Genomic DNA, 20,628 nt, shown 5'->3' on the forward strand with positions numbered 1-20,628 from the left:
TGATTGGATGACGACACATCACGGTCGGCCAATCAGATGTAACTACAGAGAGCCAAGCGGCTCATCCTTCCCAGCAGCGCAAAATAAAAAAGAATCTCGAATGCGGAGTTTTGTAGGTTTACAGAAGAGAGGGAAATACACTTTTATTTTCTTTCATCATTTTGCAAGTGCTGTTTCATTTCAAGATCTAAAGCAATGTAAAGACCTCAAATAGAAATGTAGAACAAGGAATGCAAAATGTGTTTTATTCTATGATCAAAATGCTTTCTTTGTCGCAACATTTTGGTTTGACCTAAAGGATTTTTTACTTCAAAAAGTACATTTCTTGCATGTAATTCTTGTGAAGTGCGCATTAGATTTTTGTATTTCAATTTTGCTTGGTATGGAGGCCTATTTAGGCTTTCATGCGCTGGTGGGAAGTGGGAAATTGGAAAGTTCAAATTTGTAAGTCCAACATGGTTGTGTTCAAGTGCTTTTGAAGTCGGAACAATTCTTGAACCAATAAGATTTTAACGTTGCCAATAATAAAGTTAGTTAACTTAACATAAATGTGTAATTATCAAAGCGGATTTGTTGTAATCTTTTGGGTTGAAAAGGTGAAAGGTGAGTGGTGAAACGTCACAACTCAGCAACAGAGACGGAAAAGGAAGCGAGACATCCCACTCTGTCGTTTTTTCTAATTCAATGGAAGTCATTGAACTAAGTAGTAGACAGACCCAGCTGCTATCACTATGGGAGAGCCATCCCCTTATTAAGTAGACTGGAACTGGCATTATTTTTTCTTCAATGGTAAACGGCCTAAGGGAACTATCTTCAATTTTTCCACCATCTTTGACAACATTTCAAGCCAGAGTCCAACTTGTAATTATGGGCGCGTTTGAGTGGGAAGGCGAATGCAACCGACTGTAGACGAAAGTTGAGGAGTGAGGTCGGAGGAGGTGTATCTGCGACAGCCGAAAGTCTGACACTAATGTGGTCTTCCAACAGCAAGGCTCAGATCAACATGTCTCCAACCCCCATATCACACACACTCACAAACTGAAATCATGTGTGTGTACATTCTACAATAATTCAGAGAGTGAGAGATTCAAATGTCACATGAATTTGTATATATCCACTGAATTGCACTTTGGTTACATTTGCGTGGCTCAAACAAAAATACCCTAATGAATGGTTGGCAATTGAGCCTCCCACAATGCAGGTGATGAAGTTGGTGAAGAGCAGCTGCAGTCAACTGCAGTCAAAACTTCATGACCTTTGATCACATTATTTTTGTAAAGTTCATGCAATCAGCATGTAGGCTCAACATACTTATAAAGACTTGACAAAAATTATCTGCTTGAACGCGCCCTACAACTTGGGTTGTTCAAGTAAAACTTCCCAGTCGGAACTCCGAACTTCAGATTACTCTGACAGCATGAACGCCTCTAATAGTTGTGCAATCGAGCTGTATGGGTATAATTAATGCTGCGCTCACATGCTATTCGGAACTAGGACACGCAGAAATGTCAGACTTGCTAACTGGTTACATTTACATTTAAGTCATTTAGCAGACGCTCTTATCCAGAGCGACTTACAAATTGGTGCATTCACCTTATGATATCCAGTGGAACAACCACTTTACAATAGTGCATCTAAATCTTTTAAGGGGGGGGGGGGGTTAGAAGGATTACTTTATCCTATCCCAGGTATTCCTTAAAGAGGTGGGGTTTCAGGTGTCTCCGGAAGGTGGTGATTGACTCCGCTGTCCTGGCGTCGTGAGGGAGTTTGTTCCACCATTGGGGTGTCAGAGCAGCGAACAGTTTGGACTGGGCTGAGCGGGAACCGTGCTTCCTCAGAGGTAGGGGGGCCAGCAGGCCAGAGGTGGATGAACGCAGTGCCCTTGTTTGGGTGTAGGGCCTGATCAGAGCCTGAAGGTATGGTTGAACGCGGCAGGTGTATAACTACAACCAGTAAGCAAGTTGAACATTTATAAGTTTCCTAGTCATGACTAGGACATGAACGTGGCATTAGCCTGTCGCATGCTCACCAGTCGAAAATGTTCACGCATATCTTATGTTGACATTTTGGTATTCGAGCACGTCATTTTTTCTTGAGACAAGTCGAAGTTCTTTAACGAATGCACGCTCAAAACAACTGGGAGCTCGGATTCCTCAATAAAGTGTTTATTGTTATTCAACGAGACCCGACTAGTTTCTATGCATTTTTTTTTTCAATTGATAAATACAGCACCACACATCTTGGTGAGATATGAAATTGCGCGACTAAGACCTCGGCAAAACGTCAAAATGCATTACAGACTTGTAGATTTTCCTTAGATGAATTCTGACTATCTTGAGGAAGTGTATACTGGCTATGATGTTGTTATGGTCTCTCAAGAGGGACAAACAGTAATATTGCAGCTTTTTTAGATTTTTCAACAAAGGTCTTTTAAGGGAGTATGCGAGGCACAGACGTTCGCCTCGGCGCCTAGCCGAGTTCTGCTAGGAGCAAACCGAACCTAGTATGCGGGCACCTTTAGAATTCTGCATGACAGAGGGCCATCAGAGCCATAGCCATGTATTTAGAATCTATATCTAAACACACTGAGTGTATGAAACAATAGGAACACCTACCTGATATTGAGTTGCACCCCCTTTTTCGCTCAGAACAGCCTCAATTCGTTGGGGCACAGACTCTACAAGATGTTGAGTTGTATGTCCTTTGGGTGGTGGACACCCGGGAAACTATTGAGCATGAAAACCCCAGCAGCATTGCAGTTCTTGACACACTCAAACCAGTGCGCCTGGCACCTACTACCATACCACGTTCAAAGGCACAATCTTTTGTCTTGCCCATTCACCCTCTGTATGGCACACATACACAATCCATGTCTCAAGGCTTAAAACTCTTTTAACCTTTCACCCCCCTTCATCTATACTGATTGAAGTGGATTTAACAGGTGACATCATTAAGGGATCATAGCTTTCACCTGGATTCACACGGTAAGTCTATGTCATGTAAAGAGCAGGTGTTACTGATGTTTTGTACACTCAGTGTGTACTGTATGGCTCTGGTCAGAATTATATGACAATGACTGTCACAATCAGGAATGGAATCATTTAAGTAAAGAGCAGTCTACATAACTCTTCACTAACACAACGAAGACAGCGCCTTTTACACCAAAAATGTTAACTTTCAAATATGGAGAATGATTTCATAACAGGGGAGAACATTTGAATTTGAAATATATCAAAAAAATAAGATATTATAATTAATTAGAAAATAGCATTTTGAGTAGGCCTAGAAAGAGGATATGTAAAATATCAAAGTGTGGAACAATTTGGTCCAGGAAACTTTGGGCTGTGTTTGCTGTTTAACTATACCACTGCATTTTACATTTGCTGTTATAGCCTTGATATACACTACCTTTCAAAAGTTTGGGGTCACTTAGAAATGTCCTTTTTTAAAAAAGAAAATCACATTTTTTAACCATTAAAATAACATCAAATTGATCAGAAATACAGTGTAGACATTGTTAATGTTGTAAATGACTATTGTAGCTGGAAACGGCAGATTTTTAATAGAATATCTACATAGGCGTACAGAGACCCATTTTCAGCAACCATCACTCCTGTGTTCCAATGGCATGTTGTGCTAGTAGCTACGTTAGCTACAGAGTTGCAAAGAAAAAGCCATATTAGACTGGCCAATAAAAATAGAATATTAAGATGGGCAAAGAACACAGACATTGGACAGAGGAACTCTGCCTAGAAGGCCAGCATCCCGGAGTCGCCTCTTTACTGTTGACGTTGAGACTGGTGTTTTGCGGGTACTATTTAATGAAGCTGCCAGTTGAGGACTTGTGAGGCGTCTGTTTCTCAAACTAAACACTAATGTACTTGTCCTCTTGCTCAGTTGTGCACCGGGGCCTCCCACTCCTCTTTCTATTCTGGTTAGAGACAGTTTTTGCTGTTCTGTGAAGGGAGTAGTACACAGCGTTGTACGAGATCTTCAGTTTCTTGGCCATATTCTCAGAACAAGAATAGACTGATGACTTTCAGAAGAAAGGTCTCAGTTTATGTCCATTTTGAGCCTGTAATCAAACCCACAAATGCTGATGCTCCAGATACCCAACTAGTCTAAAGAAGGCCAGTTTTATTGTTTCTTTAATCAGAACAACAGTTTTCAGCTGTACCAACATAATTGCAAAAGGGTTTTCTAATGATCAATAAGGCTTTTAAAATTATCAACTTGGATTAGCTAACACAATGTGCCATTGGAACACAGGAGTGATGGTTGCTTCTAATGGGCCTCTGTACGCCTATGTAGATATTACATTAAAAATCTGCCGTTTCCAGCTACAATAGACATATACAACACTTAACAATGTCTACACTGTAGATCAGTTTGATGTTATTTTAATGGACAAAAAATTAGCTTTTCTTTCAAAAACAAGGACATTTCTAAGTGACCTGAAACTTTTGAACGGTAGAGTATTTCAACACTTTTCAGTTGATAATATCTGATAGTAAAACAGATCATGCCATGAATGAGAATAACCCCATTTATAATGCCAAAATCCTTTCTCGTATCCAGATTTTTGTTTGTGTTGCCATGACGTTTCTTTCAGACCGGATCTCACCTGAGATCCGCTCCTACCAACCGGAAGGTTTCTTACCTTGATGAGTTTCACGTTGGAACCAACTTCTCAAAATGCAACTGAAACTGTCCGCCATGGACCTCCCTAAGACAGAGGTACATGTAGAATTTGGGGCCCAACATGGCACCATCTTCTCTCTCACCAATAAGGTCATTGGGTGATGAGTATGCTGCATATGACATCGATAGCTCCCTGCCATCATCACTCAGTGGAAGCTTCACTTCAATAAGCAGCCTCAAAACTATTATATTGTGCTTCACATGACTCCATAATCTGTCTGGCTAACTAGATCATTGGCCAGGTCCTTGACAAAGCATCCATGCATATTATTCTAAAGGAGTTAAACCTCCCTAACGGATCATCTGGGGTTCCCTCCATCTCCCCAGGAGAGCTGCCAGTGAGCTCTGTGGCCCCTTAGGATTGCACACTGCTGGCTGAAGCCCCTGGTAAACTACAGATTCCTATCAGTGATGACCCCCTCTAGCCTTTCCACTGCTACATGTGGGAGGAAGAAGATTACAGGACTTCCAGGGACTCCGGAGAGCACTGAGAGAGGGCAGAGGAAAGTAGAAGCCTTTTAGCATTACTAAGCACTCTCTTGTACTTTTACTCTGTATTTCATTTCTCAAATATTGTAGCAATACATCCCGTCAATACAGAATATTGAAAAGAAAAAGTTGTGAATTACATGTTTTTTTTCTACTTCTGTTTTTGTCTTTCTTTTTCAGGCTCACTGAGTTGCTAAGGCAGAGGAAAAGAGGAATAATCTGCATCATCTTTTTTTATTTGAACATTTTATTGTCGTTTTTAAAATTGTTTTGAACATTGAAGAATGTTCAGTAAATTCACTGAAACCATAATTAGGCCTGTCTAATTAGAGTATAAAACTTGCATGAACAATAGAAATGCAGGTTTTAAGTATGAAGTTGCACTATTTCAAAGCACAAAATTAACTAAAAGGATTATTTATCTTTGACAAAATACAACACATTTCACAACATCAACTGAATAAAGAAAAACCTATCAAACAGATACATTCTTGAATATCTGAGTCCAAAAGGAGACTTTCTACACATTATTATTATCTTCATCATAGAAGATTATAAACAACATTACATTTCCTGGTGTGCACAATCTGACACAGCATTCCTACATTTTATCATCACAGACATAATGAATAATTTTTTACAGAACTGTCCCCCACCCTATAAACTAGATTGTGATTGAGAGAGAGAGAGAACGAGAGAGAGATGGAGCAAGACAGAGGGAGAGAGAGAGAGAGGTGGTGTTTTCATAGTGTGCAATAGATATTGTTAATATAAATATACATGGCTCTGGCGAATAGAGATAGGGACTCAAATTGAGAGAGAAAAAGGCTGAGAGAGAGAGAGAGAGATGAATAGAACATTGCATGCAGTTTTCAGTCAGTTCTCACGTGCTAGTTCTAATTTACGGGGTCTTCAAAAGAGGAAGGACCATACTTTGCCGTCCCTTGAATGTAGAAGGACCATAGATGTTGGTCCATGTTACAAAAAAGGGTGAAGTGTAGGATAAAGTTGCCCCTAAACGCTGATCTTCAGTCTGTTTAACAGGGGAAGCTGATCCTAAATCTATACCTAGGGGAACTTTTACCCCAGAGCACTCTGGTCTATATATGAGCTGCTATTCCTGGCTCTCCCCAAGCTGGCTGTATATCTCCTGAAAAGTGGGTCTCTGTTTGGCATTCCTCCTCCAGCAACCCAGCATCAGGCTGCTATAGACCGCATCAGGGCAACAGGCAGGCCTCGGCAGGTACACCTAAGAAGAAACAACATTTTAGGAAATTACAGGAAAAACACATTTTTACAAAATGACCAGATTTGGGATATTTTGTCACACATATTTCACTCATAGAACAACACACAGTGCATGTCTGTCAACCCCAACAATGAGTAAACCGTAACATGCTGACCAGACTGGACATGTCGCGTGCGTGAGCGTTGCAAAATAAATGTAGAAATCCATGTTATTCAATTATTGCACCCACACTGCTCGCGCGCGCCAACGAGTGTCTGCGTTGCCAAGGGCTAAAATAGAAATCATTCCTATTTCTGACGCAGATCGCGCTGAAAGTCCTGCCTCTCCCATCTCCTCATTGGTTTATAGAAGCAGGTACCCACATGCCATCTCCTCATTGGTAATACCCACGTGGGTGATTGAAAGACAAACTGTTTTGCGGGTTGTCGTGGTAATACTATGAAAGTGTAGATGCCAATCACCATATAAGTTCAAAGATGAAAAAGCCTGGAAGGAGGAGAGATGACTAGAAACGATTCGGTTGACCATTTAATGTGTGGATTAATTGTCGGAGTAGAGGACCTTGTGCATTTCAGGTAAAATAACAACTCAATGTTGACAAATTACAAATTAGAGACTAATTAGCTAGCAACAGCAAGCTAGCTAAATAGGACAAATTAGCTAGCAAGTGCAAGCTAACTAGCTAAATTGCTATACATGTTTAATGCTTTTCGACCTGTCCCCAAATTAATGTCATTGGTTCAGAGTTTGTTTTGATATTTTAACCTGCATGTCGTGATCGCGTTTGGTGTAGGGGGACAAAATACATTTATGCACGATAACGCACGATGGCGCACGTGCGCAGCCGGTTTGGGTTCCATGTGAGACTAAGCTAGCTCCAAGACATTTAGCTGAGCAGCAACCTAACAGAATATTTAGTCATGTAGACTGACAAACCTGGTTCTAAACCCATTTTGTTGCATGTACACATATTGCTGCCATAGAACAGTGCTGATTGCATGCCGACATAGTAAACATGTGGTAGCCGACATAGTAATGTGGTAGCCATACACCATACACCGGTACAAAAGGTACTATTTACAACCTAAAAGGGTTCTTAGCTGTCCCCATAGGAAACCAATTTTGGTTCCAGGTAGAACCCTTTTGGGTTCCATGTAAAACCCTTTCCACAGAGGGTTCTACATGGAACCCAAAAGGGTTCTACCTGGAACCAAAAAGGGCTCTCCTATTGGAACAGCCGAATAACCCTTTTGGAACCCTTTTTTCTAAGAGTGAAGTAAATACACTAGTGTGTAGTCACCTGCTTGCCCTGGTCCCTGAAGAACTCGCCGGTGTTCTCGATGACCTGCTCGTCGGAAAACTGCGAGTAGGGCTGCTCTTCACACAGGGTCAGAATCTCCCACAGAGTCACGCCAAAAGCCCACACGTCGCTGGCCATGGTGAACTTACCCTGGGAAAGACACAGTCATTTGACACATATCTAAACACAGGGAAACATGTTTGGTTGAAAACTACATGCGACAGAACATTATCAGCTCTCTCCAAAACTCCTCACCAATAGGATGCTCTCCCATGACATCCAGCGAATAGGAAGAACGGCCCGCCCCTGGATACGGTAGTAGTCACCGCGATACAGGTTCCGGCTCATGCCGAAGTCAGCAATCTTGATGGTGTAGTTCTTGCCCACCAGACAGTTGCGCGTGGCCAGGTCACGGTGGACAAAGTTGAGAGAGGACAGGTACTTCATTCCAGAGGCTACCTGTGTAGCCATGCTCATCAGGTTGCTATAGCTAAGAGGATATGAGAGTATTGAAAAGTAATTGAACTCTGAACTTTTTTTTAAATATAATGACAAAGAGAGGGCAAGAGTATGTGGTCAGACAATAACATTTTAGCTAATTTTAAAGTGTTGGCATGACAAAGTTTTTAATACTGCTATTGCATCGGTTTCCGCATACTGTTATGAACTATATTAAAAGATTTACTTGATAAATAAAAAATAAGAAAATTAATTATTGTTATGATTACAGTATCCCCTTTCATAAATAACCCTAATCGGGGATGTCATTATCTAGTAAAATTATGCAGATGTAACGTACCTGACCGTGGCTTTGACACTAGATTGTATCTCCTCCACTTCGTCCAATTGATGGCTGGACAAGAACTGGTTAAGGTCTCCATTTTCCATGTACTCCGTGATCATGCAGAGGGGGTCGCTCTCCACACACACTGCCAGCAGGCTGACGATGTTAGGGTCCCTCAGCCGAGACATGATCCTGATCTCCTTCAGGAAGTCATTCCTGTAAGACGAGGTGGTAACGGCTATGACATCTTCCAGTCACACTTTCCATTAAGTTGCACAAGTATACCGTGTAGTTTCTCCTCCAATACGTCATTCCTGTAACTAACACTGGACAATAACAGACACCTGCTAGTAAACCAATCAATGAAATGTATTTATAATGCCCTTTTTACATCATCAGATGTCACAAAGTGCTGTACAGAAACCCAGACTAAAACCCCAAACAGCAAGCAATGCAGATGTAGAAGCACGGTGGCTAGGAAAAACTCCCTAGAAAGGCAGGAACCAAGGAAGAAACCTAGAGGGGAACCAGGCTCTGAGGGGTGGCCAGTCCTCTTCTGGCTGTGCCGGGTGGAGATTATACATAGCCATTAAGGTCAGATTCTTCTTCAAGATGTTCAAACGTTCATAGATGACTAGCAGGGTCAAATAACAATCACGGTGGTTGTAGAGGGTGCAACAGGTCAGTACCTCAGGAGTAAATGTCAGTTGGCTTTTCATACCCGAGCATTCAGAGGTCGAGACAGCAGGTGTAGTAGAGAGAGAGAGTGCTAGTCACACTTTACATTGAGTTGCACAGATAGTTTCTCCTTCAGGAAGTCATTGGTGTGACATAAGATAATAACGTCTGTGACACCTGCCTGTCACACTTTACCTTGTAGTTTTATTTTCAAAAAGTCACTCCTGTTACAACGGATGGTAACCGAGGTGACAACTGGCTAAATAGGGAAATATAGTGCTCTTTCCATTTGTTGATTGGTCAATTTACTTATTCTTACTTGGTAGATTATTGTGAACACATTCTCTGTTACAACTGGCCAATGGCAAGACACCAAGAACACAAAGTGAAAGATGAGGCAAGAACAAGCGTTGTTCTCATGCAGATCACAAAAGTAATTTTCCATACTGTAAATCATGTGGCTCTTGTACTTAAGGCAGTACAGTTGTCATGGAAACAGTTCCAGATCCAGTGCTCTCACCTTGCGTTCTTGTTGGCGTCCTCCCTCAATGTCTTCACAGCCACCAGAATAGGTGTGTCATCGCTGCCCTCTACCTCATTAGAAAGGTCATTGACCGCTTCAGACGGATCCTTCTCCACAATGTCCTGCATGCCCTCTGCCTCACACAGGTGCACCTGTGGGAAGAAACAAAGGCATTTTACTATTGATGTTTCATCTGTCTAGCAAGAAAGCAAGAGTCATCTGACTTTTGTTATTTTTAATTGCTTTCCTGCATTTTTGCACACACACACGCACACACGCACGCACGCACACACACACACACACTCACACACAACATTCCCTTTATCCCCAGTTTTAATCCATACCTCTCCAAACTGTCCCTCTCCCAGTTTCTCCTTAAAGGTGAGCTTGTCCCTGGGGAACTCCCTCATGGCCGTGTCCTTCCCAGAGAGCAGACTCATGTTGACGGCCGTGATGGAGTAGGTGTTGCTGCCCGTAGTCCCCTCCTGCAGGCTCACAATGTCTGCCTCGGCATAGTGGGGAGCCCCGTCTGATCCACAGGCCTGGGGTGGTCTGGAGGAGGAGCTTGTCCCTGCTGTGGAGTACACAGAGCATAGGTTCACACTTCAGTAAGATGTGACCTGATCAAGACCATTGAAATGTTCTTGTGAACCTCCAAGTTAACAACCCTGATATTTCTAGCCACAGGCCTGTCTTAATAAGCCACAACCCAAAAGTAATTAGGGTTCAATATACCCACTATTTGAGAAACACTAGCTTGAAGGGACATAACACTCCAAAATCAAAGTTTGTCATATTTTTTTCACACCTCAAAAGAAGTCTAACGTCAAGATTAGTCCAAGTCCCTCACCATCGCTGAAGTCTGAAAACATCTGTTAAACTTTGATTTTGGATTGTACTTTCCCTTTAATCCACTCACCCAGCTCCTCAGTGGACTGGGAGAACTCGGGCAGCTTGCGGATGAGGCGGGAGGGCTCCTGGTAGTCAGAGGAGCAGAGGGGGAAGATCCTCTCGTAGGTGGAGTTGGAGCCATCCCCGCTGGACTGGGATGAGCGGTGGAAGGAGAAGGCCTGGGTTTGGACAGCCAGACGGGCCGACAGCTCGTCGTCTAGCATACGCCGCGAAGCCTGGAGGGAAGGGTAGTTACTGTTAGAAGATGTGTGTGTTGTAATGTTTGGTGGCGGCACAGAGAAACGCTAGAGGGCGCTCTTGGGACAACAGAAGCAATCAATGGCAAAGATAAGAGGTGCATCTAGCTTTTCTAACGCTGTGGTTGGCACCAAGTCAAACATTGACAGATGTTGTAATCTTGTGTTGAAGTTTAGCTAAGAGGCCATGCAAATCAATGTCAGGGGATACATTACAGCTAATTAAGAAACACTTGAGGTAAAAATTTGTTTTTTTTAAATGATCAGTGTCATTTGCAGTCTTAGTTTCTGACTTCCTTTTTAGCCTGACAGCAGTATTTATTTTATAACAAGACAGAGACATTTCCTCGTAGCTATTAGATCAACCCTAATGACCCTGACACCTCAGAGAATAAAAATCTGTTACATACCTTCTCTAGCATCTTCTGCCAGACCTGGCGCCACAGAATAATGACTATGATGGCCAAAAGGATGACGATGATGGCCACCAGGCAGCCAATCAGGATCCGGGTGTTGCTTTCATCCACTTTGTGGATGGGGTCATCTCCTAATGTACCAGAAGGTATAAAATATTTAACAGAGAGCTTCGTTGCTTCCTCCGTCCTTGTTTGCTCAATTCCTTACCTCCCTGTCAAAGCGCATTGGAGCGAAGAATCCAAGATCCCTCACTGAAGGAGTGGAGGATACAAAGATTTGACAGCTTGAAACATTTTATGGCATTATAATATTTATTACAAGAAAGGGTTGTCATCAAGACGTTTAGTGCTCACATCACATGTAAGGTTTTCATAAAAACTCCTTATAATGTCATCCCCAGTAAGTTTTGTATTTATCATTCATTAATGCTGTTGTAATTTCCCTCGTATTTCACTGTAACTAACCTCTATTCGTCATAATTAATGCAACAGCATTTTAAGAACAGGCAGCAGAGGGCACTATTGAATGCAAAAGGAGACAGGGTTGGCGAAGACAAAATAGGTAAGAACGTAGCTGGAGCTAACCTGGAAGAACATTTGTCGGGTGGCCACGTTTGCGGGGAGTCGGAGATGTGTTATAAACTGCTGTCCCTGCTGAAAGAGGGGGTGGGTGGAGAGAGAGAGAGAGAGAGAGAGGGAGAAAGAGGAGAAATGTCATCATCTATTTTGAAACAGAGTGAGACGGGGAGACACCACCTGAACTAAAACACAATAAGATGTTCGTTCCCTGTTATAAAAATGTTTTGTTACAGTGAGCCCTACTGAACATGACTCAGGCTTCTCAAGTCTCACCTGACTGGAAGGCCACCTCGCTGATCATCATCCAGGCCTCGTTGAAGGCAAAGCGGCACTTGATGGCGCTGGCCATGCGGTCCCCCAGGGGCACTGTGATGAACCGGGCGCTCTGGCTGACCCGGTCCACCGGGAGACGTAAGGTCACTGGCTGGGACTCCCAGTCCAACTCAGATGTACGGAAGTAACACGAGGCCTGCCGAAACATTCTCACGCCGCGGCTGAACATGTTATTGCAGTGCACCTACGGAGAGAGGAGGAGAACTATCAACTATAACACTTGAGAGTAGAGTCTACTGTGGTATACTGTCTGACACTGTCACTGCATGGTTAGAAGTACAAATTGGAAGTCCAGGTGCTATTCAGCCAATGACGAAACAATTGGAGGCTAAAGTTGTTGGACATATGCCTAAATATTCAGCCACTCTTGAAGGACAAAACAGACCTCCACATATGGCTGAATACAGTATCTCTTGCACACTTACTGAGTGAACCAATGACACAAGGTTATGGTCGGTCTGAAATGACATCAACACAACCAGAATTTCAACCAGTTTTTCCCAGTTTTTCCCATTGGGAACATGGTAAAACCACATCCTCCTCCACCTCCTTTTGTACTAGTTGACCTCTCACCTTCATCGAGGTGAAGTTGCGGACGCGGTCAAATTCGAAGGTCATCTCCACGTAGCCCTTAGGGAAGCTCTCATTGGTCCAACCCACATAATCGTATCCGTGCCACACGCCGTACACGTGACTGTGGAGGAAGTCATCAAGACCCCACGTCCCGTCAGTCAGCTGGCCCAGGCCTTCCTCCATACTGGGGGGAGAGAGGAGACAGGACCATTACTCCCATCCACTACGGTTGTGCCCTTGAGCATGGCACTTAATACCTAACTCATACTGAGGGGAGAAAGGAAAAAAGAAGGTCTTTGTTGCTATCATGCCTGTGTTGACTCCACTTGTGTCTTACACGTCATCATTTCACACTATCATACTGACCCGAACCGTATTGTGCTGGCTTGGATATTTTCTTTTCACATTGTTCTTTTCTGCACGGTTCCAAAAACCATGGTGGATACAAAACCAGGCCAGGGCAGGACAGCTTGGCTCCACTTAGCTCAGTAGTGTGACAAGAGTTGTCCACAGAATCTTCACAGGGGCCAAGAATGGCTCACAACTTTGTTAAATAGTACCTTCGGGTCAGAGTCACTCAGGATGTGGACCATTTAACGCTTCTTAACAGTTTTGTACTTAGAAAATGCCACTGTTGAAGTACAAATATACTAAAACAAACCCAACTGACTGTAGACCCATGGATCCATCGTAGACCGAGTCATTGAGGTGGACGTCTAGGCCTCTGTAGGTCATCTCCTGGCCGGCCGGAGCACTGTAGGACACCAGGCCATCTGCAATAACACACAGCCAGGGACAGGTCAAAGGAAAGGTCACAATCAATGACAGTGGCCATTTTACATCAGCCTGGTCTAAATTTTGCTTTACATTCCAACTCTGGGAGCATCTAGACTATTCTCTTTTCTTTCAGTTTCATATACGGAAAGGATGTAGGATGGGATTAGATATAGGATGTAGGATAGGATGGGATTAAATATAGGATGTAGGATGGGATTAGATATAGGATGTAGGATAGAATGGGATTAGATATTGGATAGGATGGGATTAGATATAGGATATGGGATGTAGGATAGGATGGGATTAAATATAGGCTGTAGGATAGGATGGGATTAGATATAGGATAGGATAGGATGGGATTCGATATAGGATAGGATAGGATGAGATTAGATATAGGATGTACTGTAGTGTGTCTGACCTAGCCATTCACAGCCATAGAGCTCTACCCTCATGCACACGATCATGGAGTGGTCTGTGATTGGCATGAAGCGTACGAAGCGGGCAATGATGGGTGGCTCTAGGTCCTTCAGCACCACGTCATAGGCATTCATGTTCCCCTCGATCACCTGCAGACAGGAACAGGAAAGGGCATCATCATCATCATCATCATCATCATCATCCAAAAACTACAGTCACTAAACATCGAACGACAACAAATACAGCCAGACAAGAATGGAAGTTATAGAAAAGTCACACCAATCACAAAGCAAGATTGTACAACCAATGGAGTCGTCCCAAAAGTGAAAACCCAGCCCAACAGTTGAGCCCCAACTGGCACTCCAGGCTGGCTCAATCAAACACTAGTATTTGAAAGAAAACTCATACTATTTGAACCCAGCCCAGAGAACAAAAGGACATTGAATCAACATTGGAAAAACATTGAAAGCAGAGTCAGAATGGATTCTGGTAGTATGGACACTAGCTTGCATCTGCTCACCTGCCTGCCTTTCCTGTCGTGCCAGGCCACCCAGCGGCTGCCGTCGCGGCTGTACTTGATGCGGTAGCGCTGGGCAAACTCATTGCCCATGCCGTCGGCGTGGCGACCCTGGGTGCCCACGAGCGTGATGAAGTGCAGCGAACGCAGATCCACCTGGAGGAAATCCTTCGGTCCGCCTGCGTCCGTCTCTGCCATGATGTCAGGGCACCATGCCCCGTCACCGTCTCCATCGTCAAAGTCCAATCTGAGGAGGAGAGGGGGAAGGAAGGGAGGAAGTAGTAGGAGTAGAAGGGAATATTTAGTGAATTGAATAATAAAAATGCCTTCCTCCCTTATTTTAAGGAATCACTGATCTGACAAGGTTGGATTGGTGAAGGGCAATAGGCAGGCAATCTTGCCTTCACTCAGACAGTACAGTCAGTATTCTGATTACCTGATGGAAAAGAGTTTAGAGTGTGTATGCGTCTACAATATGGTGACAATGCGGATAGCATACCTGCCATATCTTGCTGCTGTAGACTCTGACCACTGACTAGAAGCAGAGATATCCTCATCAAGAATCTGTCCTCCAGTCATACCCAGAGGATACCGACACACACCTAAAAGCAGATGCAGTGTTACAGATGCATGTTTATAGGGCCATGTGTTTTTCCTGACCAGGGAAAAACTCCAGGACCTAGTTAAAAGCTATGACAATGGCAAATGAAACAGATTCAACTCATGTCATCAACAAGTCTCTGAGATGTTTGGTGTGTGCGTTTGTGTGTGTGTGTGTGTGTGTGTGTGTGTGTATCTATGCACGGGAACGTATTCCCGAAGTCCATGAGTGTGCCACACTGCACATGCATTTGGTAGGATCTGGATTGAGTCAGAACTGAAGTGGACAGGGCACAACCCTCCCCCAGCTTCTTCCTTTAGGCCTGGGAGGCCCCTCCACTGAAACAGAGGCATCACTATGTAGGTGCCAGTCCAAGCAAAAAGAGTAGGGAGGGGCCCCTTTAGTTTTCCTCCTCTTTATTTTGCATCTGTTTTTCTATCATTTGTACCAGAGCCAAAGCCACAGATAGTTTTAGACTTAGAGCTGTAACCATTGGAATTGTATTTATTTTTTAAATGTAAAACTCTAATTGCTGAAGATATTATTACGGCGGTTTAAAACAACATTTATTAATTTAACTAGGCAAGTCAGTTAAGAACAAATTCTTATTTTCAATGACGGCCTAGTGGGTTAACTGCCTTGTTCAGGGGCAGAAAGACAGATTTGTACCTTGTCAGCTCGGGGATTTGAACTTGCAACCTTTCGGTTACTAATCCAACGCTCTAACCACTAGGCTACCCTGCAAGAAATAGAAAAACCATGAGCTGTTAAAACAGCGATTGAAGTGTGTGTGTATGTGTTTGTGTGAGACCAAATGGCTTCTTTGCCTACTGTGTCAGTGATCAAATCAAATCACATTTTATTTGTCACATGCGCATGAATACAACAGGTGTAGACCTTACAGTGAAATACTTATTTACACACCCTTAACCAACAATGCCATTCTAAGGAAATTAAGTGTTAAGTAAAACATTTCTAAGTAAAAAAATTAAATGCCAAAAAATAAAAGTAACAAATAATTAAAGAGTAGCAGTAAAAATAACAATAGTGAGGCTATATACAGGGGGTGCCGGTACAGAGTCAATGTGTGGGGGCACCGGTTAGTCGAGGTAATTGAGGTAATATGTACATGTAGGTAGATGTAGTTAACTTATCATGCATAACTGTTGACTCTGTCCTACTCTTACTGTACCTGCCTATTACCCTTCATTCTGGATCTGCTTACAACTCAAAGTAACACTGAAACATAGAAATAGACTTTGAGAGCTTGTGGACAAAATACGCTTTATACAGTGAAACTATTTCAAGTGGAAAAGTCCAGGAGAGGTAGGTTATGAATGAGTGCCTCTCCTGTCACCCAGCTCCTTAGCACTGACACAGACGTACGCACACAGACACACACACACACACACACACACACACACACACACACACACACACACACACACGCACACGCACACACCAGCAGCTCACTCCATACCTCCAGAAGCCTTTTTCTCCTGCCCCTACAGCTTTTTCAGACATTTCCTGAATGCCCCCAGCCTGTGAATGGTTTTCCTGTTCTCACATATTTGCTTTCTGACCAATCGACCAATGGCTAAACCCCACACACGCGCGCTCACACACACACACACATTGACGGCGATGACCTAACCAGCCCACCTAGCTATTACGGCGTGCTGGTATCTCGATCATGTCAACATCTTGACTTGACTACAATGCGGTAATACCCCCTTCAGTATGTACCATATAAATAAAGGCTTTAGAAAATGCCGAGACGTGACATGAACATGTAACATCTTAAAATGAGTTAACAAAACACTTAACATCCTTTTCAGATGACTGAGTCAACCAAGTCAAGCTGTACTGTCTTGGCCTGGTTACACACCCACTGTAGTTGCTGGGACCATTGCTGGAGAGGGCATCTAAGCCAGCACAGTGCAGCTCTGATAGTGTGAAAAGGCTATGAGTCGACCTTCGTGTACAGTACCTGGGTTAACTTGGGTCCTTACAGCAGTGAGGAGGAGTAGCAGGAGACAATGTCTTATCTGTAGAGCCTTCATCTCAGAGGCAGGAGCTGAACACCTGACAGAATGGTTCACAAGTTCAGTATGACAACAACAGCAGCAACCACAATATGTATGGAATGTCACTTACGTAGGGGTTGTACTTGTACCATCCGTTGGTCAATGCTAGCCTTCTCTCTAATCTTGACTTTTTCTCTATATAAATAGAAATGTTGGTAAATTAGCTTTTATTGTTGAAAGAAATTATGAAAGAGATTGGTGGTTTTTTTTCACAGTCTAATAAAGGCATGGAGATGTTCAATGACAGAGATGTGTTTGTTTAAAATATGTCACTTGATGGTTTCATTTCAGAGACAAATAATCCGGGTTTTTGCTAAATGCTATATATCCGCCTCATTCTAAGAGCAATAAGTAATACTGCTACGTTTTACACAGTCAAATGTAACAAATAACGAAAAAGAAATTCAATATTATTATTATATATTTTTATAATTTAATACAGTAATATGAGATCTGTATGTACAACATTTACATTTGACATTATAGTCATTTAGCAGATGCTCTTATCCAGAGCAAATTACAGTAAGTGCATTCATCTTAATGTGAGACAACCACATATAACATTCAAATTTACAGGATACGAACATTCCATTCCAGCTAAACAATGGATATAGGCTATAGAGTTTAGCAAAAACATCTACACATCTAAAATCTATGAATTAAAAATCTGAGACCAGTAATTTTTTAAACACACATGAAGGTGTGTTTAAGCCACAAGCAATCATTTCTGATGAAAAAACACAAATGTGAAAAATTGGTGTTTATAGCATTTTGGAAATAAACTCTTCATTTATGATTAATATATTTTACCACTTTAATGTCTCCTGCCAAGAACTAAAATGTCCCTTCGGTATAATGATGAAGATTGATTGATTTATCGATCAGTCGCTAGATTGATTGATCCAATGCATCAGGGTAGGGTCAATTCCATTTCAACCCAGTCAATTCAGGATATGAATTGAAATTCAATTCAAGGAATGAAAACAGGCATCCATTCGCCATTAGTATTTTCAATTCGCTCTTTATGGAGTTGAAATGGAATGGACCTCAACCATACAACGCATACAGTATACAAAGAAGACCCCCTAAAAACGTTCTAAGATTATGCACCTATCTAAGCCATTGGTTCCAACCAGCAGCAGACATACACAGAGACCCCCTTGTACGGTCTACTCAGGTAATTGACTACCCTTCCATCCACAGTGCATGCAGTATAAGTCCCCAACGCTTATTTATCTTTTAAAAGGCCTGTAAATGTCTCGGTGAAATATGCCTACTGCACAAATATGCGCTACATGGCTACCCTCCTGTACTTTCAGTAATTTATGTGGTGAGTTTACCCCAAAAATGTGAGTGGGGGGGGAAAAGTACTGACTGTGTGGTTCTGTATAGCCCTGGTGAGTTGGTGAATTCACATGGACGCTATCTGATGCCCACGGATCCTTGCTGTAAAGTGCTGCCTTTGTGCTTTTGTGTGGTCCTGTCCTGCGTTAGGCCTATTTCATCATGCTCAACTCGGACTGCTCTCTACTTCAGTTGGGTGTGTGTATGTGTAGGGTCAGGAGTTTTCCTCTGGTCAGGTCAGAAAACTCTGGGCCCTAGTTATAATAATGTGTAATTAGAAAAAAAACTTGGCGTTTAGGTCATATCCACCATGGCTAATATACTGATAATGTTAATGTCCGTGTGTCACTTACATGTTAATACTGACACTGGCACTGGCAGGTCAGGTTACTAGTGTATTCAAATAAAGTATCAAAATAAACATAAATACATTAAAATAAAGTCAATCATTAGAAGAGAATGGAATTCCACTTTTTCCTCAAACAAATAAAATAACCCAAAAATTGTGAACTAGTATCTAATGGAAAATAACTTATTTTTGTTAAACAACTTATTTATATTTACATGTCAATCAAGTTGGGAGGTACCAGCTCAACTTTTCTCAGCTTTCAATTTCATTGATGACAAATATACCCATAGCTGTCACCGAAACGTGGCTACTAGCAGTGTCAAAATACAATTCCAAATGACGTTCTATAAATGTAAGAGTAATCGAGGAGAGAATAATGACCACACTTACTTTTCACTGCCTTCCCAAAATCCTTAGTAGTCCAGGGGAATATTATTCCATAATCGACTGGATAAAATTCCAAAGTCTATTACACTGTAATATACTTTCTTCCCGGGATAGACTTTCTGGGAAAGAAGGAGGAAAAGGGCTGATGTAAAAGTAAGCTCTCTCGCTAGTGGAAAGAGAAATGGAAAAAAAATGAAATAAAAATAACACACTCTGGGATTCTTTGGTGTGACGCCAAAAAGCCCCAGAATTCCACCTGATGCACATAAGGTTTCAATTATGGCCTGGAGAGCTGTAAGGGAGTTAGTTTAGAGCAGGCTTCTGTTGAGCAGCCAAGTGCTACTGAAGAAGGACCCGAGTTTACATTCATCCTGTGGAAACCTGTTCATTACTGTGGGAGTGATGGTGTTTTATAGGGCTTTTAAAAATATCATGCAGAATGTAGACCAAAAAAAGAAACATTGCTGGACAGAGAAGTCAAATCATGTCTGACTGAACTTGAATTCTCCTTGTTCTGCTTTTTAATGAAGTGTTATTGATCTTTTTTTCAACTGTATAAAAATAGTAATGTCCACTCTTTGTTTACTGACAGCAGTGAGTGGATCGCACCAGTTTTTCAACAGTGGTTCTTTTGTGTTCAGCTCGTGCCAATTTAGCATGAATTGAGACACTGACCTGGAACTGCCACAGTTCAGTAATGGAGTTTACCATGAGAGGGCAGCAGGGACGGCTCCAGGCATAATTGACATAAGCGGTCGCTTAGGGCCCCTGACCGCTAGGAGGCCCCCCAACAACAAAAAATAAAAAAATATATATATTAAATACACTGAGTGTACAAAACATTAGGAACACCTTCCTAATATTGAGTTGCGCCTAGCGCTGTTACAGTGACTGTATTACCGCCACACCAGCGGTCAAGTGGCATGAAGGCAGTCAAATTTTTCTTGACCGTTTAGTCATGATAATTGGGCTTCTCCAAGCTCTGATGTTGCTGATGGTAATTAGAAGGCTGGTACTCACCACTCAATTGTCACTCTGAAATCAATGCAAATGTGATCGGAAATCTAATCAAACACTTCATGAGAACCCATGAGCTCATGTTGCACAACACTTCTATAGGCTAAGCAATATCATGAGAAAACAGAGTGATGGCTTCTATTAAAACTTCTTAGGGATAGCCCCCTTTTTTCAATTTTCACCTAAATTGACATACCCAAATCTAACTGCCTGTAGCTCAGGGCCTGAAGCAAGGATATGCATATTCTTGGTAGCATTTGAAAGGAAACACTTTGACGTTTGTGGAAATGTAAATTGTAGGAGAATATAACACAATAGATTTGGTAGAAGAAAATACAAAGAAAAAACCAACCGGTCTT

At 42.3% G+C, this 20,628-nt stretch overlaps 1 protein-coding gene and 1 long non-coding RNA gene across 5 annotated transcripts; one reads left to right on the forward strand and one right to left on the reverse strand.

Annotated features, from left to right (window-relative positions):
• Window positions 1–4,438: 4,438 nt before the first annotated feature.
• LOC115156635 (uncharacterized) lies at window positions 4,439–5,672 on the forward strand. The gene is made up of 2 exons (XR_003868299.1): window positions 4,439–4,737; window positions 5,029–5,672. It is a non-coding gene; the product is annotated as an uncharacterized LOC115156635 (long non-coding RNA).
• On the reverse strand, window positions 5,428–19,654 carry LOC115156633 (discoidin domain-containing receptor 2). 4 transcript variants are annotated; one of them, XM_029704147.1, is made up of 18 exons: window positions 19,256–19,654; window positions 17,243–17,307; window positions 17,076–17,170; window positions 14,984–15,086; window positions 14,488–14,731; window positions 13,969–14,116; window positions 13,444–13,546; window positions 12,774–12,957; window positions 12,141–12,384; window positions 11,874–11,942; window positions 11,283–11,419; window positions 10,644–10,851; window positions 10,069–10,298; window positions 9,722–9,876; window positions 8,539–8,739; window positions 7,995–8,229; window positions 7,740–7,889; window positions 5,428–6,439 (listed from the first exon to the last, which is right to left on the reverse strand). In XM_029704147.1, exons 3-18 carry the CDS (start codon window positions 17,146–17,148, stop codon window positions 6,305–6,307), a joined length of 2,619 nt encoding a protein of 872 aa, XP_029560007.1. In that variant the 5' UTR covers window positions 17,149–17,170; window positions 17,243–17,307; window positions 19,256–19,654; the 3' UTR covers window positions 5,428–6,304. The 4 variants fall into 4 exon arrangements, with proteins under 4 accessions (XP_029560007.1, XP_029560004.1, XP_029560005.1 ...); XM_029704144.1 differs by having other exon boundaries at window positions 13,435–13,546; XM_029704145.1 differs by lacking the exon at window positions 17,243–17,307 and having other exon boundaries at window positions 13,435–13,546.
• Between the last annotated feature and the right edge of the window lie 974 nt (window positions 19,655–20,628).

This window comes from Salmo trutta, chromosome 21 (assembly GCF_901001165.1).
Source record: "Salmo trutta chromosome 21, fSalTru1.1, whole genome shotgun sequence".
Classification (NCBI taxonomy): Eukaryota; Metazoa; Chordata; class Actinopteri; order Salmoniformes; family Salmonidae; genus Salmo; species Salmo trutta.

What these genes read in the sequence shown, in the direction of transcription:
- LOC115156633 (XM_029704145.1), bottom strand. Translation starts at nt 17,148, where the DNA reads ATGAAGGCTCTACAGATAAGACATTGTCTCCTGCTACTCCTCCTCACT. An exon ending in CCCGACAAATGTTCTTCCAG is followed by an intron (nt 11,420 to 11,873) that starts GTTAGCTCCAGC and finishes CTGGTACATTAG; the next exon opens with GAGATGACCCCATCCACAAA. An exon ending in CATGGGAGAGCATCCTATTG is followed by an intron (nt 7,890 to 7,994) that starts GTGAGGAGTTTT and finishes TGTCTTTCCCAG; the next exon opens with GGTAAGTTCACCATGGCCAG.